This window comes from Sphaerodactylus townsendi, linkage group LG03 (genome assembly GCF_021028975.2).
Source record: "Sphaerodactylus townsendi isolate TG3544 linkage group LG03, MPM_Stown_v2.3, whole genome shotgun sequence".
NCBI classification, from domain to species: Eukaryota; Metazoa; Chordata; class Lepidosauria; order Squamata; family Sphaerodactylidae; genus Sphaerodactylus; species Sphaerodactylus townsendi.
Window position 1 is genome coordinate 72297281 of NC_059427.1, and position 25624 is coordinate 72322904.

General features: G+C 43.0%; 2 protein-coding genes across 2 annotated transcripts; both read right to left on the reverse strand.

The window, feature by feature from the left end:
- Positions 1 to 1182: 1182 nt before the first annotated feature.
- KIF20A (kinesin family member 20A) lies at positions 1183 to 15078 on the reverse strand. The gene is made up of 19 exons (XM_048491867.1): positions 14958 to 15078; positions 10561 to 10731; positions 10154 to 10240; positions 9871 to 9990; positions 9349 to 9487; positions 9060 to 9247; positions 8851 to 8971; positions 8090 to 8290; positions 7606 to 7717; positions 7389 to 7460; positions 6827 to 6970; positions 6439 to 6604; positions 5854 to 6015; positions 5216 to 5355; positions 5005 to 5107; positions 4561 to 4768; positions 3685 to 3776; positions 3334 to 3471; positions 1183 to 1792 (listed from the first exon to the last, which is right to left on the reverse strand). Exons 2-19 carry the CDS (start codon positions 10711 to 10713, stop codon positions 1472 to 1474), a joined length of 2667 nt encoding a protein of 888 aa, XP_048347824.1. The 5' UTR covers positions 10714 to 10731; positions 14958 to 15078; the 3' UTR covers positions 1183 to 1471.
- Positions 15079 to 16215: 1137 nt separating this feature from the next.
- Positions 16216 to 23797, reverse strand: LOC125427798 (bromodomain-containing protein 8-like). Its single transcript, XM_048487353.1, has 7 exons — positions 23504 to 23797; positions 22428 to 22910; positions 21893 to 22035; positions 20004 to 20093; positions 18256 to 18324; positions 17614 to 17844; positions 16216 to 16858 (listed from the first exon to the last, which is right to left on the reverse strand). The coding sequence occupies exons 1-7, from the start codon at positions 23795 to 23797 to the stop codon at positions 16852 to 16854; spliced, it is 1317 nt and encodes a 438-aa protein (XP_048343310.1). The 3' UTR covers positions 16216 to 16851.
- Between the last annotated feature and the right edge of the window lie 1827 nt (positions 23798 to 25624).

Consider the following 25624-nt stretch of genomic DNA (forward strand, 5'->3'; position numbering starts at 1 on the left):
CAATTTATTGGGCCAACATACTGGATTCAGATTAAAGGCTCCTAACAAAATATAATTAAAGGGGTTTGTTAAAACGACACACAGGAATATACAAACGAGCAAAGAATAGAGAGAATAAAATAACAAAGTTTGGTAGCAAATCCTACTTAGCAAGGCAAAGGCCAAGATCCTTTCAGAATCCAAAATCTATAGGTTCCAGTTGTCCTGACCCACCTTAGCCAAAGTACCCAAAGGCAAGACCCATGTCCAAAAGCTAACACTATAATGAAGGATCTTTGGTTCATGCCTTGCAATCTACGATGGCATGATTTGGACTAGTCAGTCAAATGTAGGCCCAATGGTTTAATCCAACTGACCATTGATGCTACTGACCAGATGTTGTAACCAGTCAGAGGAGATTGCCAATTAGTATCTGGTGCTCTATAGTTACATCAGATCCAGTTAATGTTCCCAGGAACTAGATGGAACGTGTAGGACATCTTAGAGTGGCCTTGAAACATTTAGGTCAGGTTAGGCCTCCAGGATCTGTCTTCTCATCTCTCCCTGTGAGCTACTGTCAGCTCAATCTTGGCTCTTGGGGAACAGAAGACTTTCATGGTCTATAGGTCTCATGCCTGAACCCATTTCAGTTTGAACAAGACTATGGAAGAGGTCTAGTGTCTTCACAGATATGTCTGCAGTTTTAGTTGTCCATACCTTCGTTGGTTTGTCCTCATATTGGCAACAGTTGTCTGGAAATGCTTGGAATACAAGCAGCAACCATGAATTAGTATCAGTAAAATACAAGTGGGGACCTGCAAGGACCTTGCAGGGTGGGGATATCCTATTTCCCCTTGCATTTCCTCCCATCTCTTCCTCTCTGTCAGCCTTACCCCCTTCACCTTCTATGGAGTCACCGTAATTCAGCTGCAATTTGATAACACTTTTCCCCACCAAAATATAGACCCCACATTCTGATGATGTTGGCCAGGATACAAATTATTGTGCACCAGAATACCAGGAAAATTAAATGAATGTGGTATTTGATTATTTTAAAACTGCTAAAACAAGGTAGCTTTATTGCATGGTTAGTACTTTGTTCATTAGAGGTCTCTTCATATTGATTATATCAACCTACTCTGTGCTTATTAGACTGTATGATATGCATTGAATCTCAGTGAGAAAGACTATAATACAGTAGACAACAGTGCAAGACACATTTATTATATAGATAGAATATGGCAATGAATACAGACTTAGCATGCAAAAACACTTGTATAAGAAAGTTGCTCAAAAATGTTCGGATTCCATGTACACTTGAGTAGCAGCTGGCCTGAAATAGAGGACATGCATAGTACTCCTGTTTGGGGCACCCAGGATATATTGTTTGCTCAGGCCTTAACATATGAATAAACACACATTTATATACAGAAAATGTAAAGCCAGCAACCAGTTGCTGGCAGTTATACCACAGGATGAAAAAAGCATTCATTCAGCGCTTTTTGCCAAAGGCCAAGGTTTTGAAAGGGGGTGATCTACGAGAACGCAGGATGCGACTATAGGGGCTCTCTACAACAGCAGGCCTGGCTGTTGAGCGAGTCAGGAAGTTGTGTAAGAAAGGTTTCTTGACGGGAGGTTGACTTTGAGGCTGCATGTTTTCATTGTTGGCACAGAACCGTTTCTTGATGGCTGGGGTTGGGGCAGCTTGGAGTTTTTGAACAGTATGGTACTGCTCAGCAATGCAGGCTGCCTTCTTCCGCAGATCTAGCTTCACCAGCATCATATTGTTTTGAAGCTCAGCCAAAGTTTGATCCTGGAAAAAAAACAAGGCATTTGATTTTGTAGATATAACTACATTGACAGTACCTATCAGATTGCAAAGATATAGTTTTATAATAATCGCACCTTCAAGACCTGCTACCAACATTTGGGAAATTCTAGCTCAGCCTTCTTCCTGACACATTAACTTAAAAATGTACAGGGAATTTATGGAGAAATAGATCCCAAATGGTACAGTCCAGCAACAGATGCCATGGTTTGGATTCACTGGAATGTTTCCATGGGCAGATGGATTTAGGCTAAAGTGTAACTTTCTCACTCGTCTCCTCCTGCTGCCCCCTGAAATGCAGCACCTGGTGGACACCCCCTACAGAACAGGATTTCACAAGATGTTTTGAACCACACAGGGACTATCATTACATCATTCTTGGAGGGCAAAAATCATTTTACCTCAGAAACACTCAAGTGGATCCATACCCTTGCATGAGGGTGCTGACCATGGTATTTACAGCCCAATCCAAATGGGGGGGGGGGGGAGAGAGAGACAGCTTGTGGGAGTGAAAGAGGCCTGCACCAGCATGTCTGCCCACCCTGTGGTGTAAGGGCCACCTATGCCAGCAGAGAGAGAAAACATACCCAAACCCAGAAGGGCCTGCCACCCCAAGGCTATGCTGGCGAAATAGAGCACTTTAGTTGGCTTCCACTGGGGTTTCAGCATGGGAATGCCCCCGCCCCAGCAGCAGACTTAATGCCACTGGAAAATATAGCATGTCATTTTCCCCAATAGGGCTATTTGAACAGCAGGAGGTTTTTAAGTTTTGCTGCCTGAAACCCCTTTGGAGGCGGAATGGCATGGCTCACATTGCACAGTCACCAGCTGCCATGGAACTTCTCCCTCCACCCCCCAGATTGAGCGGTTAGTTTAGCTCAGCTACTCGGGGAATTGAAATGGTTACTTGAAGCTAGAAATGGCTTATACTTGCAATAACTTTGAAGTAAAATTTAGTTTGTAATTTAACAAAAAGGTCTCAAGTAGTTGCCAATTGTTCTGTTACTTCACACTGGAGAAGAGTCTCAGTTGCTCCTGGTCAGCAATTTATTCAAGCATCAGTCTTCCTCCTGAGTATGTATTGCTCATTGCAGGGGTCTTCACACTTTCTGAATGTGCAGGGACCTTTGGAATTCTGACACAGGGCAGTGGGAACAACCACAAAATGGCTGCCACAGAAGGCGCCACCAACCACAAACGTTCGGAAAGTTAGGATATGTACAACTAATAACAATGCTTCGAAATTTCAGGTAGAAGATCCTGTTAAACAGAACATTATTTTTAAATTCAGCCACATAATGAATATCCTTGTGTTGTGTTGCTGGCTGCTGCCAAAGCAACATTTTTAAAGATCTGCATAGTTAATCAGAAGCCATGTTGGACAAAATATCTGTAGCATTAAGTTCCAGACTTCTCCCTGAATCCACAAGGTAAACATGATACTCAAAATTCTAGTAAGATTATCTTAACTACCCAGGATAGCTTCTTTAATTGCTCCATGGCTGACTCAAAGTTACATTCTTTACCTGTTTGACCAGGATGTCATCGCACATAGACAGGGTCTCACGGAGTTTTCCAGCACTTGTGCTGTGACAACATGCTCTTTCTGCTGACTGAAGTGACTCCCCAATTCGCTGCAGCTCAGAACGCAGCATCCTCACATTCTGGAGGGGAACATGGTTAGCATAAAGTCACACTGATTTCTCTCCACATCCCGCCCCCTGGGAAACTGAACTACAGCAGAAAACCCTACTTGAGAAGTGCATCCACAAGTGACGGATGAGGTGTTCGGACACCCTGTATGTCATGGGGAGCAGTACACTGTAAAGAGGAATGCAAAAGCAGTCAGGATTCATTTACTAAGAAGATGCAGTTACCTTTTGACCTTCTTCCAGCTTCCGGTCCACATCTACAGTGATGGCCTTTGCCGAAGGTGGTGGCTCCACCATTTTTCGGTATTTGCGTAGCTCTGAAGGGCAGAACATAATCAGAGCTTAACTCAGGAACTAAAAAAATCTATGTCAGAGATCAGCCTTGAAGTTTGGTTTCAATAGTAAATCATAGAAAAGGAACATGACACAAAACATACATAAAGTGCCTTTCCTTCAACAACTAACTACACACCTACTTAAGTTAAGAGCAAAAAGATGATCTTAAGCCCTGGCATTTTTCCCCCTTTAAGAAAGCAGTTAAGAACTGGTTTAGCTCCTTTACATCCTTTTAGCCATTATACCATTCCAAATTTCTGACCAGAAATCACATACAGCCAAGAGCAAAATCACTTTTATCATGGGAACTGGTAAGAGTGTAAGACACTCATTGTCTCTGTCTACCACATTTTGCTTTCCACTGCCTCAAATTCTGTAAAGTTGTTACCAATAATTGGGGTAAGCAGTTTCGTAAACAAAGCCCTCCTATGGAAATCCCCCAACATACCTGTCCAAATCCTACAAGATGGTAAGTGGTGGGGGGAGGAGAAAGATCAAGAGGCCAGAAGTGACCATGTAAGTTTTAAAAAAAACCCAACAGTGAATGATAAACTATTCTACTCCAAAAGCACAAAGAATACCAAGGATGTCCAGAGTTCCTGTTGGGCAAAACCCCTAACTGTACTCCACGACTGACTGGCATGTCACCAGCAGAATCCAGGTTTCCGAGTTAATAGAGTTAATAGTATGTTTTTTGTGGCTCATGATGCAAGAATTGCTCTCCTGCTACAGACCAGCTTGGTGGTTACTGAATTCATTCCTCACCTTCTTTAGCTGTACTCAGCTCAGCCTGGTACTGCTCTAGCTTGACTTTTGTCTCCTCCAGTTCCTGTTGCAGGGTGGATGCTGCCACTACCCGTTTGGATCTGCGCTGTGCCTCCTCTGGCTCCTGTTGCTTTCCCACTTGGAGTTCTTGTTGTTGTTTTGCTTCTTGCAAGGCAGCTTCCAGTTCTTCTATCTTCTCGTCCCGGTCCTGAGAGGAAAAACCCCCCACAAAACTGATATTAGAGAAGAGAAAGCTGCATTTTTCTTGCAGCTTGCCTGCTTTGAGACAGCCAAGGGAAAGTGGACAGATGTCATCAATCTGAGAGAGGCAGCCTTGGGAACTGATAGGCCGCAGTAATCAAAATCAGTGGGGATGGGCAGCTTGAACTCTAGAGAAGGACTCTGTCAGGCCTCATTTTCACAGCTGTTCATCCTCTCACGTACCTCAATCTGCTCTTGATAGTAATCGGTCAGCAACTCCTTTAGATGGGTCAACTTATCTTCATACATATTCTCTAGAATCTCTTTTTGGGCATCCACCTGCTCACTGCAGGAGACAAGAGTGCAGGTGTGAAAAACAGCAGACGACAAGGTAGGAAACAAAAGTTTCACACAGAGGCTGTCTGGAATAGGGAGATGCTGGAATCCGCTGTACCTGCTTGACTGCTGCCTCTGTTGAAGTTGCTCCATCATCTCATTGCAAATCTCATCACGGAGATGCATTTCCAGCATCAGCTTCTCCTGGCGCTCCTTCAGCAGCAGACTTTGCACAGCCTCAACCACACGCATCAGGTCCTGGGGGTGGGCACAGAATGCAGAGCATATGACCATCATGGCCTACCAGAACAACCGACATTACAAAGTACAAGATTCTATCACTGGGCCAATTAGATATTTGATCAGTTTTGGAGGCTTTTCTCAAAGGCCAGAAATGCCTGGCTTGACATCAGAAGAATCTTTGCAATTTTTTTCTTGATGAGACACAGAAGAATAAGAACTGAAAGTCAAACTAAGCCTAATGGTCTATCCCTTGTTCAGTTGTCTGGGCCAGAACACATGTGCTGGGCTGGGTAAACAAGAGGAGTTCAAGATACTTCCACTCCTGTACTTGCCACCCACAAACTCGTCATGGTGTAGAACAGGAGTGTCCAACTCTGGCCCTCCACATGTTCATAGACTACAATTCCCCAGTAGGGGCTGATGAGAATCATAGTCCATGAACATCTGGAGGGCCAAAGTTGGACACCCATGGTGTACAGTACCAGTGGCGACAAAGGACAAACCACCACTTACCTCTTTTTCATACACGGTCACATCTGTTTCATCCTCACTCTCTTCATCAGGTTCTGTTTTTTGAACCGAGGATGCTGCAGGGACCCCTTTTAGTCTAATGCTCTGTTCCTTGAGAAGAGACTGAATGGTCAGCAGTCCCACCTTTGAGGGAGCTTGTATAAGCTGGAAGGTAAGTTTTGCCATTAGCAGGAAACAGCACACAGACTGCCATTCTTGCCCAAGGCAAGAGAATTGCCACACTTTGCTGGGACTGTAAACTGAGTGCTTCTGAGCATGAGAAATTATCTTTATGTCCAAGCAAAAGAATTTTGAAAGGCTTCTGAGTGTTTTCAGAGTGCTTTCTTTTAACAGAAGCAGACCTTTTTAAAAAGGTCAAAATGATGAATGTGGCTTTCAGCAAGTTATTTCCTCTGAATACCACCATATTTTTACAGTCTCATATTTTAGAAAATAATGAACAAAATGGCAGAGAGACAGAGGGGGAGAGAGAAATAGGTAATGTGTTAAAAGAAGGGAGAAACAGGTACCCAATTCTGTACACCCTTGTAGCTAGTCATAATCTGCCCCAGGTGCTTCCAGGCTCACCTGGGTGGCAACAGCAGAGAACTTAGCCACATGCAGAGTCTCATCGTATGAGGAGGCACATGGACTCATATTGACAATCATACAGGACTGTCCTCGCCCTGTGAAGTATCCTTGGAACACACGAGATAGCTTGCTGTTGCGGAAGGGCACAACGCTCTGTTTCACTCTGAGACCAGAAGATAAGATTCTGTGAGCTCCAGAAACAGCAACAGAAAAGCACCAACACAACCTCCCCCAGACCCTGCAAAAAACAACCAACCAACCAACCCCAACGAGCTTCAGAGCACCTAAATGCAGCTAGCAATCTCTCCAACAGTACTGGTGTCAGTACAGAAGAATTCCCCTTTCCTTGCTAGAAAGACAGATGCTGGGAATAACTCCAGCTTACCTGGCCTGCTGGTTCTGGCGCAGCACAGTGAGGCAACGCCCCAGTGTGTGCAAAGAAGTGTTGATATTATTTGCCTCCTTCATGCGATCCCCAGCCCTCTGTTCTTTGCAGCGTTCAGAGCCAGCAAGGTCACACAATGACAGCCTAGGAAGAGAGGCAGGGCAATGTCAGCACTGGGGCCAAGGACGACAAGCCCTGCCTTCCCTTTTGTAGTTAGGTTTTCCTTCAGGTTAGAGATCCTCCGCAAGACACAGCCAGGCAAGACCCAGTAACAGTCCAAGAATTTCAGTGATACCATTAGGTTGCTCTTCTCCAGATGGGCACAACACAGAGGGCAAACTCTGGCACATTACAAAAACAGGGGAAAGCCTCTAAAAACATTTACACTGACCCACTGTACGCATGTCATTTTCAAAAAGGCTTCCTTGTTATACCTCTTGATAGTTTCTCCCCAGCGGTCATCTCCATGGAACACAGTGGAAAACATGCATCACGCCCCCCCGCCCTTCAGTCAATTAACAAGGATAGATCCACAAAACCCCTCTTCTCCAGTATGACTCACTCGCTAATCTTTTGGTCCATTTCGTCACTGGTTGTCCGTAGGTGTAGAATTCGAATGGAGAAGATGCTGTGACTTCAGGGAACCAGAGGGGAAGAAAGAGCACAAATTGAGACACACTCTTACACAGCAGTTGCCTTGGGACTGCTGCCTTACACTCTTTCATAAGTAAAGAGCGCCCCCCCCATTCCAAAGGACTGGCTTCAACCCCACTGCAGACCTGCGGCTAGAATTCTGGTTCATGTGGGTGCTAGCAAAGCTTTGGTTTCTTCGGCCCAGTTTCAGCAGTTTCCAGGCTTCATCAGCATCCTGAACATTGATCCAGGTCAGATCTGAAACAGGAAGCAGAGATCAAGCATCTGAAGGAGTCGGTTTCAAGGGGACATCTCCTGTGGATAAGTGATTTAGATTGTAAGAGTAGGATTCGGGAAACCTAAGCTTACACTCCAACTCTGCCGTTAGGTGCGCAAAGTGACCTTGGGCTAGTAATTCACGTGCTAACCTACTTTGCAGGACTGTTGCAAAGATAAAAAGGGAAAAGGACAACCACATATGCTAACCGGAGTCCTTGGAGGAACTAAACAGACAGATACAGGGCAACATCTACAAATCGCTGCTCAACCCAGCAGGAGCATCACAATTCATCAGAGGAGCTATATTTGTGCTATTATACAGCCCACATTATCACTACAGGTGATCTCTACCTTTGATGTAGGGGTTGCCAGTCTGATCCTCACACAGCCGCAGGCTGGGCCTCTTGCGGGATGAACTGACCACACTTATGTCCAACAAGTCATAAATCAGCTCATTGTAGATCTCAAAAAAGGAGACCCAGATGGAAAATTGCACATCCTCATTAGCCAGCAGTGAGATATTATCTGGGTCAACGCAGTGAGGACCAGTCTCTGTTGATGAAAACCCAGAAAGCTGTTGGTTAAGGTAAAGTGTCTCAAGCAAACTCAGTTTGCCTCAATAGATAAGACTTTCTGAAAATCTATCCCAAAGACGTGTTGTCATTCCTCTAGCTAGACCTGGCAGCTCACAACTGCTTTTCTCCAGTTATGATGCCTAATGAAAGAACGAATTTTCCCCAATGAAATCTCCCACATGCCTCTGATTGTTAAAGGAGGGACAGCTTCTAATTTAGGAGATCGCATGCAATTCAGATGTTTATAGAGGCCCATTAGTAATAGAACAGCTTTATTATAGACAGAAGACAAACCACTGAACAGAAGAAATCCAAAGGCTGTATACACAAAACATGCTGATATATCTCCATAACCTGCTCTACAACAGAGTTTCTGGTAGACTTTATACTTGCTGAAAAGTTTCTTTTACTTCACTCTTTGCTTGAGGGCTTAAGATTTGAGGTTCTGTATCTCCTGGTGAATTCCTGTACCCAGCTTAATTTTCAGAAAGGAGGAAAATCCCTGCCCCCAAAACTGAGGTTTAGGACAGTAGATACCTTCTAGCAAGTTGGAGGTTGTTTGATGGGTAGAGTTGCAGGTAGATGAGAGTCCACCCACACCACTGTCAATGCTAGTTCCTGTGCCGCAACTCTTATTCACAGAAGTAAACAGATCCTCCTACAAAGTCAGAAGAAAAAGCACTAAATCCCTGAGAAGGGTACCTTCTTTGATGTCACAGACTCCATTAGGGGCATGGAATACGCACCTCTTTCATCTTGCCACACAAGAGGTTCTGCTTCTTGGTTTCCTCCTGACAAACCTGTTTGCTGTCCAGCTGGATTACTTCACAGGAACGGAAGGGCTTCAGGTCTGTGTCCCGATACAGCTGTCTCCCAATGCTGCTGAATATCATTGCCAAAGAGCGAGGAAGGATCCCCCCATCAGTACCACATCCTACAAGCCAAGAAAAGAGAAAGGAGTTGAGAAATCTAGCCAAGTAGCTTCTGTTGAACAGAGAATGTTTCTCATACCAGAAGGGACTAGATGCTTCTTACCCTGGACAGTATAGGTCTTCCCTGAATTCGTGACTCCATATGTGTAAACAAGCCAGTTTTGTCCATGAAGAACATCCTTCACTACTTCCTTCATTGTTGCATCAAAAAAAGCTTTCTGGCCAACCTCTGGTCCAAAGACCTGCAATCCCAAATCCACGTAGGTTAGTTCTCTTTTGTTAGGTTAAAGTGTTTTTAAAAATCAGGAGTTTAGGGCTATTCACCATTTTCCCACTATATCTCTAGTGCCCCTTGCTGAGGTTCTGAAAAAACCAAGAGTATTATTCAAGAGCTTCTAAGAAAATTTCGTTTCAGAGGGTAGCCAAATACCCCTACCACCTTTTCACTGGGATATAAGACTCAGATATCTCCACTGCAACTTGTACCAGACAAAGGGAGCTTTGACATCTAAAAACCTACATCCCAAAAATCTGATGGACTCAAATCTAGTTGAGAGAACTGTGGTCCATTCTGGAGACCCAGAACATTGATGGGTCCATATCTCTTCAGAATCCAAGTACATACCTGGGTGAAGGTGAATTTATGCAGTGCCTGACCAATCCCTCGTTCGGTGTTTTTCATGGTGAAGGAGTCCTTGGGTGCTTTAAGTAAAAGGGTCTCAGAATTCTCAATACAGATGCAGCCCTGAGTAACAACAGTTAATATTTAAGGTTTTCTGTTTTCTGCCACAGTAGAAAAGGCCACTACTGTGGGCATATTGAATTTGCTCAGAAACATTCTTCCCCTCCATGTTGCACAAGAACATGGTTGATGTGGTCACTGACCCTACTTTGTCCCAGTCACTCACTTGATCCTCTGGTTTTTCCATCTCAGCTGGAGTCAGGGGCCTCACCCTTGCATACACTTTCACTTTCCTATTGTCATCAGAAGCAGCCTATCAAAGAAGTTGCAGAGAATTATAGATATCCATTACACTTACACAAAGGTATGTCTGGCTTTGCTATCCTGTTTTTTCTTATTATTGTTAATATTTCAGTCCGTTGGCTTCTTCCACTGCAATGTTACCCCCTGAACTCAGCAGGGAACAGACAGGACCATGATGCATATTTAAAGTAACAGTTCATATTAACACTAATTTTATTAATTCAGAGCTTATTGTAGAGGCCAAGGCCCATTGCTAAAAGCTAGCTGGCTTCCCCCATCAGTACAAGTCGTACCAACCGTCTTTTGAATCATGCCTCACATTATTCTCACCTGCTCATGGCTTGAAGAGATGGAAGAGAAATCTGGCAGAAGAGATCGGCAGAAGGAAGCTCCGCATTCTGCTGCAGTGGATTCCAGGACAAGAGCAGCTTCATCTTCACCATCAGAAATCAGCCCTCCTGGGGAGACAAGACCTTGGGCCATAGCAACCACTGGCTGTTACTGCAAGAGATGCACACACATGAAAAAGAGATGGTCAAAACAGAAGCAGAGGATCCACTCAAACTTCATGCTCCTTTCCAGCTCCAACAGCAACACTATAATTACTAAGTGGGAGTGGCATGTGGGGACCTAGAGAATGCCCATCTCCCTGAGGCCACAGGAAGCTCATCCCATTCAAAAACAAATGGGGATTGCTACCTGGGTCCCAATACCACAACAAGTTTCCTAATCACTCCCTAACTTCATCAAACACACTCCCTCCTGGCATACAGAGCTGAGGTGCAACAAAAATCAAGCAAGTTCATGGATAGGGGATAGTGAGAATGCCTCCTTGCCCTGCCCTTTCTCTCCTCTTCCAACTTCACGAGTTTCCACTGCTAATAAATCTAGCCATAAATCTGGAAGATACTGGGGGAGTATTTTCAACTGAAGTAAAGGCATTTGATGAAAACTTTAGGATTATTTTTTGGAAGTACAAATAAGAGAAAACTTTTCAAAAAAATAAGCTGCTGAATATAAATTTAAAGAATATGAAAAAATAATAAGAGCAGACAAAAATTGTCTGACAGATTTATGTGAGTTATACAATAAAAAATAGAGAAATTTAACCATTACGTTACAAACTGAACTATAAACCCTGAGCTAATTCATACCTCAAAAGAAGAACAGCTGCAAAAGTGCTTTTGATTCTGTTTCCCTTTAGGTTTTTAGTAGCTTTATGGTCATCCACTTTTTAATAAAGGTATTTCTTTTTGAGCTAAAATAATTTATTATTTCTCCTAGCAGTATAGAATCCTGGTAAACGAGTTGAGAGTTATTAAGAATTTAATCATTCAGTCAAAAGGGGGGAAAGTTCTTCAGCTTCTTAAAAGAAAGGTGGAGACATCATGGCTATGTTCTAATGTAATGACAAACCATGACTATGGGAACAAGCTTCTGAAGTTCTTGGATTCCAATGCTCAAGTTACTTTCACAAGGAACTTAAAGATGAGAATCTTATGCATTCTTGGCAAGCTGAAAGTTCATGCCTTCAATGCTTGAGTCACGTGAGGATGAGAGTATTATGAGTCTCAGAATTTCAAAGGCTCATTGTCCTACCTGACACAGTAGGCTGCAATCCATGAAAACTCATAGTGAAATAAAGCTATAACAATTTTTTTTTCGCTTTGCTGAATTTGAATGCAGTCCAGATAATTCTAGGGCTTGCTTATTTGGGACAGCCATTTGAATTACTTAGTTTGTCTGAAATTGCCAAATCATTTCAAACTCATGGTGACCCTATAATTAATCACCAACAAAAGGTCCCATCATGGTCATGTCTTGCAAGCTGAAAGCCATGGCTTTCTTGATTGAGTCAACCAATCTCATATTGAGTTTTTCTTTTTTCTTGCTGCCCAACTTTTCCTAGCATTATCGTTACCAGTGAATCTTGTCTTCTCATGATGTGACCAAAGTCAAATAGTCTCAGTCTAGTCATTTTAGCTTCTATGATGAATGCAGGCTTGATTTCTCCCCAGAAGCTATAATGACTAAAGCAAGGTTATTGTACTTTGTCTTAGGAAGAATTTGATTTAAATCACTAGTCAGTAAGGCTTGTTTTAAATCATGGCTTTCTACATAAAGATTCATTCTTGATGGCATAATCTTAATGTTTACAACCAGATGAAGGTTTCATTGTTAGAATAAGAACTATTTGGATTCGTTTTACAGTTATATTAAAAAATTACCAATTTGCTTATACTATTAGAAATAGATAATAATGACATTAGAGGTATCTTCAGTTTCATTTGGGCCATTAGGCCTCGCTGAGCATTCTGCATGCCTTATCCATAGGTAGAGGAATTTCAATAAAATATTCCCAAATTGGGTCCCTTTTACAGCCTGTTGCCATTATAGATTTTCTCCCTCAGAAAGAGGACAATATGATGCACCTCAGGCTATACATACAAAGATGTGCACCTCAGGCTATACACACAAAGATCCCAAGGCTTGTGGAGTATTCTGCCCAAAAGGATTCATGCTTGCCCCTCCCTTCTCACACTTAGCTCCTTGTGCAGCTCTATTCCACTCCAAACAATCTTCTGTTCATTGAACTTCATAAAACTTGGTAGTTAAGAGGTAAAGGGTTGATTCTAGGTATATACATTTGCAAAGGGACAATGAGATTAAAACTTTTCTCTCACTTATGGCCCTTGCCTGGGCCTGGTGGAACTCCCTACTACCTGACATCAAGGCTCAGAGGAACCTTAGTCAGTTTCACAGGGCCTGCAAAATGGAGATGTTCCATCTGGCCTCCCTGTACTATCTTGTACTAACTTGCTAGCCTCCTTTTACTAACCCCCTCCTTTAGGCTATAGCAGGACCCTTGATGGATACCCTAATAGAATTTTAATTCTTAGTCACCATCACATTTGTCTTACTGTTTTTAATATTTATTGTGATCTTATTGCTTTTATGATTGTTGATTATATCTGAATTTGATGTTTTTATGTTGTTTAAATATGTGTGTAAGGTGCCCTGAGCTCAGCCTTTGGCTGGGAAAAGGCAGGAATTTCATAAAATTAAAGTAAATAAATAAAATAAACTCTATATGTTTATTTTATAGCATTTTTAATGTGAAGAAGAAACATGTTATTTCTGCAAACACACACATTCACAGTTTTGAGAACTGCAAAACCAAGCATCTGTGATAATATCGTCTAGAGGGAAAAACTGCCCAAAATAATCTTACTGTAACCTTTGGAAGAGCATGACATTGTGAACAAATGAATGGAATTCATTTACCAAAAACATTAAGCACTGCATGAATAACAGTATCATGCTGCATAGTTAAAAGCTATTATGAAAAACCTTTGCAGTATAACTTACCTTAAACAGAAAACAGTTTAAACTATTTTCAGACAGATTTCTCCTCAAAAAGCATTTTATTTTAAAAATCCATTTAACGTTTTTAAAAAATGATTTTTATTTACCTTGCTTTGTATGGAATTAAGTACAATTCATATTGCATATTCTCCCACAAAATTAAAATACCATAAATATTAAACCCAATGTATATTTTTTCCATAGTAGCTTTGGCAAATGTATTGTCGTCATCAATAGCAGATGGAGTTCTATGACTTTTAATATAAAATCCTTTCATGGAATACGCAACAGTCTATTATATGTTTCAGAGGGGAGTTGTTTTGGTCTGCAGTAGAAGAGCTAGATTTGAGCCCATTACCCCCTTAGTGACCAGAACATGTATGCGTTCCAGAATTAAAGCTTGGAAAAAGTAGTACCTGAGAATGGAAACTTTGGTTCTCAAAAGCTCACACCCTGAAAATCTTGTTAAGTCTCCAAGGTACCTAGACTCAAATCGAGTTTTTATAATCTGTTACTTTTGGAGCTGTTGCTGCACATGAAGCACCAGGACAGTGCAGTGATCACTCAGTTGTAAAAAAAAAGTCCTCTTTCTGTTATGTGACTCGGAGGTCCTATGCTTACAATTTAGCAGGCCTCATGCTAGTATGTGGGGGGTTAAAGGTGGGTCCTCGTCCGGAAAGTTTGAAGACCACAGAGCTATACAAGAAGCCTGGAAATGTTTGTTTGATATTTTTCTTACAATAAAGAGAGGTTTGGTTTCATCGCATCTTGTATTTATTGCTAAACAAACCTGGACTAGTTGTGGGTTTTAGCTCTTTTCGAGCTAAACAAACCTGGTCTACCAGATCACGGCCACACAACCCGGAAAACCCACAACAATCAGTTGAATCCGGCCATGAAAGCCTTCGACAAAACATGGACTACATTAATAGAGTAACCATCATTTGCACAAAGGGGCTAGATGGTAGAAACGCGATGCACCAAATCGCTTGCCGCGTGGTGATACGGACAAGATTCAAGTAATGCACGTTAGCTAAACAACTTTCATTGCATTCTGCACGAACAATCACCAAACAACTCACATGATTTAAGCAATTAAGGCCATTACAATGGACCCTTAAAAAAAAAAAACAGAACTCCCTCCTTATTTAGCCAGCCCTCGAGATATACTCTTTGAAGTCTTTGAAAGTTACAGCAGTTTCATTCATGCAGAAAAGAAGCCCAGAGCCCACATTCATTAAAAATGCAAATCCGGGACTCCGGCAACGAATAGACCAGGCAAGGACATCTTCCCTCCAGCTCCTCAACTGGGAGCCCAAAATGAAACCAAGCCCCGGCGTCTCACCCAGCCCCTCACTCACCCAACCCTTCGCCCGGTTAGTCCTCCGACGGATCCTCCAGTTTCCGTAAAGACCACGAGCGACGGCCGAGCTCAAGACAGTCTAGCTGGTTCAAATCTCGCAGCCGACCCGCTAAACCAATCAGAGCGCAGAACACAAAAGTTTCCCAATCACAGGCGTCGACAGAGAGGCCGGCCTAAGGGACGGATGGGGAGGGGCTAAGCGGTTATCTCCCATTTTGGAAAGGAACCAATACTTGCAAGCAGCTGTTGGCTTTGTTTTTCGTGCTTCGCCAGTCGTGGGAGCGGGGGGGGTCGGGGTGGATGGGCGTGAAGCGATGCAATGCAATTGCAGCCCGGGGAGCAAGAGAAACGACAGCTTGAGTTCGTTCCAAGGCTTTTCTATATGGTCGACCTCGCGAGACTCCCGGAGTCTACTGAATGAATTGTATTAAGTTGATTGTGTATACATTTCCTTCCGGAATGTGAATAAAACGGAGCCACCCCGAACCAGATTTCTGGAGCCGACTGTTTTGTTCAGTCTTGCCCAATTCCCCGGAGCCGACTGTTTTGTTCAGTCTTGCCCAATTCCACATATGACTTCCATCTATTCAGGGCATGTAATCAATTACATAGCATTTTTGGAGGTCAAAACCACTTTTTTTTCCACCAGTGGATAAATTGGTTGGATCGAACTCCCTGCTTCAGTAGTGTTAGCAGGACAACAAGCAACATTCTCCAGCCCCTTCCTCAAAACTGTGGGTTAGCCATTATCTTGATTCCATGTCTTGTAATGAAGGAACAGTGAATTTTCCAGCACTTGTTATGAAGAGGCAAACAGGCATCAGCATCTATCCATAAGGGAGCCAGGCTGGCATTGACCACTTGATTGAGGAGACAACTGAAAATAAGCTGTGTTCCAGGGAGCCAATACGGGTTTCATTCATACCAATACTGAATCTGTTTGTCTTCAAACTGCAGGAAAGTCCATTTTGCTTTTGTTGCAAGCAGACTAACATGGTAACTTTCTGGAACGGGATGGTTTCAGTGTTGTAAGCAGCAAAGATACTTTGTTTTCTTACAATAAAGTAACTTGTTATTCTCCCAATGCGCCCCCCCCCCCCCCCCCCCCCCGGTGTTCTGCCCAGTGACAGAACAACTGCCTTGCATCCAGAAGTTCCAGCTGAAATCTGGTTAGTAAATTTTGGCTTTCACTGCCTCTGACCCTGGAAACCCCAGAGCAGATGGACCAATGCTTTGACTTGTAAGAAAGGTTTATATATTCAGTTTTAATATTTTCTTAAAAGGAAGCCAACAGGGCTAAAACAGCATGAACAGAAACATCTGGAAACAGATACAGACAAGACTTATTCTGTAAAAATATAGAATTGGATTCAGTGCAAGGACCTAGCCAAGTCCATATGGAGATTCCCACTCTTCCTGGCTCTTTTGTCCCCTCAGCAGCCATTTTGACCATCAGTGGAGTTCTGCTCACACAAAAAAACAGGAAGGAACCATTTCTTTCAGCCTCCCCATGGCAGCTCCCCCATTTCAGCCTCCCCATGCAGCTTCCCCATTTGGCTATCACTCCCCATGTTGGAAATGGCTGCTGGAGAAAGGAAAGATCTGGGCAGGTCCATGTCTGTGTGTGCTTTCTACTGATGGATTGCAGGATCTAACTCATACATTGCTACCTGCTCACATTGGAGAGACCTTTAGGCATTCAGCTTGCAGACCACCCTTGGTATCTGCTATAGCCAGTCCTTTTGATTTGGAAGAAGCTGGGGGTGAGTGTGTGAGAGAGTGAAACAGGTAAATCTCTCATCAACAAACAACTTTTCCCTAAAGAAAGATTCAGGGTAGCAAAGTTGAACTTGCATTTCTTAATTATGAAGTAGCGATATACGTCTGATTCTTCAGCACCTATAAGGAAAAAGAAGACAGTAAGTCTCCGAAATCAGTTTCTCAAACTAGCTTTTGTCTGTGTTATACAAGCACCCTTCATGGGAGGCGGTATTAGGATGAAAGTCCAATATAGAAATGGTTGGAATAAATATGGGAACAAATACAATTAGAAATTTTTGACATAATGTCAAGAAACCAAATATGGCAAGAAAAATAAAAAAAATATGAAGTGGATCTGGACTGAATACAAGACTGGTTAAACGAAATTGGAATCACAGAAGAAAACTGGAAAAGAAGATTTGAAAGAATGGACCTGCTGCTGCACATTTAAAGAAGAAAAGGAAGGGGGGGAAGGGGGTAAAAGGATATGGAGGATGAAATATAAAGATGTATAACATAAATTTGTAACAACCCAAAATATCAATAAATATTTTTTAAAAAGGATGAAAGTCCATTCACTGTTTCTATCAGAAACCTCATCTCTACCTTCCAGATGGGAAGGTCTGCTCATTACTGGGTAAGCCAAAGGGGTTTTCATGTTGACATGAGTATCAATGCAATCCTAAGAGTATTGTTCTGAGAATGTGCCAGTTCATAGCCTAGAGTAGGACTCTGCGTGGAACTGCTTAGGGTTGTTCTCTGCCTCACATTTGGGAGGCTTAAGCAGGGGTGCTGTATCTAAGACTATCTTGCAAATAAATCATTTGAATCTTGGCCCACTGGGGCTATGGCAAGAGAATAACTGATGTGACTACTCCTCATCTGACTCTCACCTTCTCACAAAGGCTCGCATCTCTTCTGAGCACAGCAGTGCCTCTCCCAGCATCTGGAGCTGCTCCAGGACTTCCTGTTGCATCTCCACAGCAATGCGATGTATGTGGTGGTTGGAACTGTTGTACATGACTGCATTCTGGAACATCAGCATGAGGTCATGCTGAAACTGGACCATGTTTTGAATCAGGCCCTTGGAGAGGCTTTTTTTTATGCTGGAAAGATCCACTGGCCTTCAGGAAGCAAGAAGAAGCAGATCTCAGTTCATAGGAACCAACATGCATAGCACTTTTACAGAGCTCCCCACGGCATCTGAATGGTAGATCCCACCCCTGTCCAAACCAATGTACAGTGAAGATGCCACTTAATGAAAAGTGCAGTGTTTAAGAGCAGAAGGAAAATGTAAAAGCAGAACTTGAGGAGATATCCCACCCACCCCTATCTTCCCTGGAAGAAAGAAACAAGGACAGAAACTCTGGAGCTTGAGGCTAGAAAAGTGGGATCACTGATGCCCTCAGAAAGCAAGCAGTTAGCATGAGCACTCAAGTGTCCATCTGTTATTTCTTTCAGTGGAAAGAGCCACTGAAAATCATGTTCAAGCCCAGCTCTCCCTCCTTCTTCCCAGCAACTGGGACCTAGCTGACCTTTTCACGACATCTTTGTATCCAGGAGCTTGCTTCTCTGACACTGGTTTCAGGAACGGACCACTATATCTAGACAGGGAAAGCAGGATGAGATGAAGGGATCTACCAGTTTTTTTTCATGTACTTTGCCTCACAGTCAGTATGACACAAGGCTTCATTTTTAATTACTATCAGTTAGGAATCATGACAAACTTGCAGGAAAGAGATGGGCCAGATGTGCAGGACAGAATCTATTGTACTCTTGCACTGGGCAGCTGTGCTATGCACGCAAACTCAGGAAATCTGGCTGGAATATAACTGGTTTAGTGCACCAGATTTTGGCCAAGGGATAAATTAAACAGGTGTCCTGCATTTCATTATTAACCCGTAGCCTTAATCTGACTTTCAGAGACTGCTATTCCAACTCTGGCCTCCCCACATCTTTGCTGATGCCCTTTAAGCCTGATCCACAGCATTCCTGTTCTTCTAGATGTGTGCATATGCTCACACACAATACTTTTCAGCTCTACTTATTATTCTCAGTGTTCATGTAATTCTTGTCAAAATTTCTTTTGTTTTATTTCTGTGCCTCCCTGTCCAGTACTAATCCTGACATGCTACCTGAATGCTTCTGCTTCTTCAGTTTATAGGCCAATTCTCCCACTCTGTGTGTAATATACCATCAAGTCACAGCCAAATTATGGTGACAGCAGCAAGGGGCTTTCATGGCAAGTGAGGAGCAGAGGTAGTTTTCATGGCCATCCTCTGCAGAGTCTTGCTTGGTGGTCTTCCATTCAAGTACTGACCTTACTTAGTTTTTGAGATCTTAAGAGACCATAGAATCCACCTCCCCGCTTCACAGTCTCACTACTACCTTCTTAATAAACATTGGCTGTGTGCAACTGTTCCTTTTCCCCAATTGTGATGGTGAAAGTTATGCAGTTTTCACACAACAAGCCTGCATGAAAATTCAATTTTGAGAACTGCTGGATTTTGGGATCATGAAGCAAGTCTGATGTAATTTCTGCATAGCCAAGGCTGGCTTGATCTCATCAGATTTTTGGAACTAAGCAGGGTAAGCCCTGGTTAGCATTTGAATGGGAGACCATCCAGAAAATCCAGGGTTGTAACACAGAAGCATACAATGGCAAACCTCTGAACTTTGCTTGCCTTGAAAACCCTAAGGCCGTGGTGGCGAACCTATGGCACTCCAGATGTTCATGAACTACAATTCCCATCAGCCCCTGCCAGCACGGCCAATTGCCATGATGGGAATTGTAGTTCATGAACATCTGGAGTGCCATACGTTCACCACCACTGCCCTAAGGGGTCGCCATGAGTCACTTGTTACTTGAGGGCAGAAAACAAAGCAAAACAAGGAGGCTAGAGGCTCAAGAAAATGGTCAGGAAGGATTCTGCTCAGAGCAAACCAACTATGCAAACAATTGTATCTCTAAAGACACAAGCAAGCCTTTGCGCCAAAGCAAACAAAACAGAGACAAATTACCAGATGGCACCAGCTCTGGCGTATAAGTTACAATGGATATAAAGGGAAATGCTAGAGTCCAGTGGTGGCGAACATTTGGCACTCCAGATGTTATGGACTACAATTCCCATCAGCCCCTGCCAGCATGGCCAATTGGCCGTGCTGGCAGGGGCTGATGGGAATTGTAGTCCATAACATCTGGAGTGCCAAAGGTTCGCCACCACAGTGCTAGACTGGAGGTACCCTTAATTCCTCTTCCTTTCCCTAGACCTCAGAAACACACCTGTGACCAGCTACCATCTTCCAAATGGACAGCAGGGTCTTTTTGAAAAGCAAACGCTGTGCGAGGGGATCATCTTGGCTCATGTGTACCCTGCACAAACAAGAAATATAAAGAGGTGTGAGGTGGTGGGATAATAACAAACATTGCTTCTTTTTGCATTCTAAACTGTGACAGGAAAAGTTGCAGTTTGTCTCAAAAAAGAAAAAGGAATTTGCTTTGAGGATACATATCACTGGATCATTTGAGAAGGAAGGGTTAGCTAACCCTTTGCCACTCCCAACAGGGACTTTATATAGATAATCATCAGGGCTGGGAATGTTTAATTTCATTCACAATTGACAAAGCAGGCTTTTCCTCCTCTTTATGTCACTGCAGGTGTTTTGGCAGGTTTTTCACTGGCTCCCTTGGAGTCCTGACTTTTCCTGTTTTTTCATTCCAGGCTTTGTCTGCTCCTGACCTCTTGCTCTTTAGCCACTCTCTTCTGCCATGGACTGAAAGAGGACAAACACTTTCACCTTAGGAAGAAGCTGACATATGGAGATGGACCAATGTTTATACTGCCAGGGGGGCTTGAGATCCCTCCGTTCTCCTTGAACTAGAAGTTTTCATACTCTGTGAGGAAATGACAAAACCCCTCTGATGTCCAAGCACCTGTCTCTTGGCTGGTGGGTTTGGGTGGGTCTGTGAAGTCAATACGTAGACTAAGATCCTTCTGCACAAGTGGGGGAGAGAACTGAAAAGTAATGCTTCTTTGTCTGAGGGGGAGCACATCCAGTAGAAGGATCTTCTTAATGCACACAATGATCTGCATCTTCCAGGTGGGACAAGAGAACAAATGCCAGGTACTTTAGTTCTCCTACTTAGGTTAGAATTCTCTCTCTGTTTCATTTCCTTTGTTGGAATCCGCACCGTAATTTCTGCAGCCTGTATATCCCCTAGAGATATGCTAGTAGAATATAGTTTTTATTTGTTTGAGATAGCCTTGATTTCTACATACATCCATTACTATGGCTAACATTACCAAAACAGGTCTATCTTAATGTTCCTCCTGTCATGAAACCAGTGAAGGGGTAAATACCAGGAGGAGGTATGGTAGCAACCAAAGGGGAAGGCCATCCCAAAGCTCTTAGGAGAGAGTTGAAGAGCAGCAAGGGATCCCTAAGAAGACACGTTGGTTTCTGTCAACCAGAACTGCTCCCCTCCTCCTTATCTTCAAGCAGAGCTGGGTCTTACTCACTCACTTGATGGATGATTGTCCAAGCCAGGAGTGAGAGCAGGCAGGCAAATACTGAGGGTAGAGAATTTTTATGCGTGGCTTTGGATTTTTCATCACTACCAAAGGGGGATATTTCCATTGTATACATGGTCCCTGCCTTCAGCATTTCACTGCCTGGGCTGTGTGCATAAATATTCTACTAGGGAATGGGACATCATAGGAGAATGGAATACAGGAAACATGAGTTAACCCAGTGGTTCTCAACCTTCCGACCATGACCCTTTAATACAGTTCCTCATGTTGTGGTGACCCCAAACCCTAACATTTATCCATTTTACAGATGGCGAACAATGATGCAGAGACCTGTAGGCGACCCCTGTAAAAGGGTCGTTCAACCCCCAAAGGGGTCGCAACCCACAGGTTGAGAACCGCTGAGTTAACCTGTGCTTCTTCTCTTACATTTTGTATCATTTGAAGCTACTCAGCCTTCAGAAATCCAGAGCTATTTCTGATATCATAATTCTCTTAACTTTCTTGATATCCATTTCTCTACCCTTTGTGGGCCAGTGTATTGTGGAAAGTTGCTTTATTTAGTATGAGCTCCTCTTTGTTGATGATACCACAGTTAGAGTGTTTGTGACCAGTTTTAGACCTCCAAATAAGCAATACTCACAAAGGCAAGGAGACAGTACTTGTAGAAGGAGAACTTGTTGTGGAAATTTCACAGGGACTGAAGTCATCATTGCTGTAGCTCAGATGGAAGTCACTATCATTCCAGTCCTCAAGTTGCTCTTCAGAGTTTCCCACATCCATCTCCTGTAAATAAAAGGGATCAGATCACTTGGCAAAGCAGTACCGGGAATTCCCAAACCAAAGGCCAGAGATGCATGCTGAAAGGTGCAACAAGAATTCAGATTAGGGAGTTGCAGGTCTCCACACCACTGAACATCCAACCCTAAGCCCAGCTATGTCTCCAAGCAGCTTGTTCTTATCTTCTTTTTCCCCCACGAAAACCCTTCCTTATTGCTAACCCTCAAAGTTCTTCCCCTTGTTCTTTGCTGACTTCAACGTGAATCACACCATATCAATTCTTGCAGAATACTCTGAATGTCCTTAAATGAAGAAATGAGGCACTGAAACAGGGAATAACTTGGTCTATTCATGCAATCTACTCTAGTAATAGTTCTCTAAGCCACTTTTTTGCTTACTTCGAGGGTTTGTGGAACCTCTTCCTTCAATGTTCTCCAATTGAAGGAAGCCTGATTCATAAGCTCTGTTGAATTCACTTCATCTTGACCCGTTTCTCCTGTACTCTCCACTAATACATGTAACTCCTTTTCTGAATTCCTTTCAAGGACCTTAAACTTGCTGTCCTGAGTCTCTCCTGCTTCTTCACACAGATCCTGAAATTCTTCAGTTTTCTTTGTTCCCCACCTCATGAGTGGTTCCTCTTCCAACATCTGCAGGGCCCATTTTTCCTTTCCTTGGGGAGATTTCTCCCCTGTCTGCTCTTTTAAGACCTGTAGTGGACATTCTTCCTTGAGCTCTTCCTCTTTCAGAATTGGAGATCCCCTTGCATCTATGTGAGCCAGGACTCCATTCCCTTTCTGCTCCCCAGTACTACAAATGTCTTGAGGACTTTGGGACAGCAATGTGTTGCTAATGCAGAGTGGTTCCATCAGGTGTGTCACCTGTAATGGAGGATAACATTTTAACAGCTGACAACTATATAATAGAACCAATAGTTGATCAGAATAGGTGAGTTGGTTCTTTCAATTAAAAGCTTCTTACCTCCTAATACAGTGGTGGCGAACCTTTGGCACTCCAGATGTTATGGACTACAATTCCCATCAGCCCCTGCCAGCATAGCTAACTGGCCATGCTGGCAGGGGCTGATGGGAATTGTAGTCCACAACATCTGGAGTGCCAAAAGTTCGCCACCACGGCCCTAATAGGTGCATTTTGGCAAGGTTGTTGGGATAATATACAAAGCCAAAACATAAACCAGCATGATGTTAGTATAAGATTTGCTTTAGTATCCAGGCAGAGAAAGCACAGCTGTGCCTTTAACACCACTATGAAGGCACCTGTGACATTTATCCCTCAGCCTCTAGGTGTCTCCACACTACTGCAGGTAAGAACATTTCTACTGGAAGATACCAAACCTTGACAGAAAGCACCAGCATTTCCGATCTCTCCAGCCAGGTCAGTCAAGTGGCCTGAAGTTCCACTAGGAAATCACCACCTCTTATTCCTATTCAGGCACCTAATACGGCAGTCCTACCTCTGTTAGGAACCTCAAGAGAACATCCTGTTTGAACTTCCCTGCTTCTTCTTGGTCCTCCTCACTGGTACTGTGCCATGCCAGGGGATCACTACTTTCCATCTGGCTATCTTCCTCTGGGCTGCTGCTTTCCTCTAGCTCCTCAGCAGTTTCTTCAGTCTTTCTCCAGCAGCTAAAATCCAGATCAATGCTAGAGTCTGTAGAGCCAAGAAGAGACTGGCAGCAGCTGCTCTTTTCAGACTCCGTGAAGAAATCATCAACTTTGGATTCCACCCATGTCCACACATGACCCATCTGCAAAGGTTTGTGAGACAGAAAGAGGGTTTTGTCACTCACGTTATAGTTCTACTCCTATCACAGGTGGCAAAGAATGCCCTGTGGAAGCCTGACTGATTCCTGAGCCCAGTCCTTGAAGGACACTTTCTGCTGTTGTAAACAACATTTTTAGCTATGTCACATAAGACAGCATTTGTCAAAATTATCCTCAGCTTCTAATTGGCCTTGATTCTCAGTGAGAAAGGAAGGGTATAAATAAGTTAAATACATAATTGTCTATAGAACCTTGTGCCATCCAAAACCAATACTCATTCTGTTACAGGAACTCCAAATAGTGAGTCAAGATACTCCAGTGGGTTACTAGAAGCCTGAGGGTAAGTTATCACATTTGCAGGACTGAAGATATTGCAGCTCTAAAAGCTAAAGAGGTTTTGGGGGGTGGGATTAAAAGGAAAAGATGAAAATGCAATGTTGCAGCTCATTTCATCAAAACCTTTAGAAGCTATTTTCTTATCCATGCTCAGACTTGAGTCAGAACTCAAACCTTTATCTGAATCCTAGCTTGATAGTAAACTGTGTGTAAAATACAAGTATCACAACCCTTTCAAAACTATGATAACAACTGTACATTGGGAAACTTGTAGTGATTGTGATGGGCTCATCTAACCACGCCCATTCTCAAACTTTTATCTCTTGATTCTTCTACAGAACAATGCTAGAAAGTTTTTGCTGACAAACACAAAGCTGGCAATTACCATTAAAAGGTACCTGATTTTATTTTTGTTTGTGGTGATCTTAACTTTAGTAGGATCAAGTTGATGAGATATATATATTGCTGGCAGATGCCACATTTAAATGCATGCCAGCTACTTAGCATGATAGGAAAATGCCAAAAATCACATACCCATTTGTACTCCTCAGTCTAAAAAGCCTTTTGCACAGTAAGGAGAAAAAATGTATTGAAGATAAATGAGCAGGCATAAAATTCTCAGGCTTAGGATTTTTCCTGACATGTGGCAAACGTTATTTACCTGCGACTGAGGAATGCTTGAAAATAATTGAATTTGGTGTAAAACTAGATTCACTCTCCCTGCTGTTCACACAATTGTTGAAGCGATGGAAGCGGCATGCTCGGAGAAGCCCAGACCTTTTGTGGGCATGAGGGGGCACTACAGATCCTCTAACCAGGAAGTGAAATATTATTTTTTAAATAAATTCCCCAAGGGTCCACAAGCTAGAGCTGGCCTTGCGCAGAAGCTCCATGAACTCTTGACCTGGGATGTTAACATAGCTTTGAAGGCTGCCCCATCAGAAGCAATGCTACAAGCCAACTTCATCAAGTTTCCTTGCACTAGGAATGTGGTCTGTGGCCATCGGCAATTCTTTGCCCTGTTTAGCCACTTCAAATGTGAATATAAGTAAGAGCATAAACAGTGTACTCCATATGTGTAAAGAAGCACTCAGAAAAGGTACCAAAATTTATTCTCCACATAAATTCTACTGTAGAAGTACATGTTAAGCCAAGGGAATGAGGAATAACACACACGTTTTACAACTTGAACAGCCTCAGAGAGTATGGGAACTAGACAATAAATGCCTATTGTTACCCACGGGAAGGAAAGTACCCTTATTTATGGTGAAAGGAGGGCTATTTGCCATACTACCAGAAAAGGGCACTATGAGGTACTTTTATTTATTATATTTATAAACCACCTTCCCCCGCAGGGCTCAGGGCAGTGAACAACAACAATAAAACATTACAACAACAATCATAAAAACATAAAGCGCATAAAGCAGCGTAAAACTTTAAAATAATACAAGATTAACAATAAATGGCATCACTCA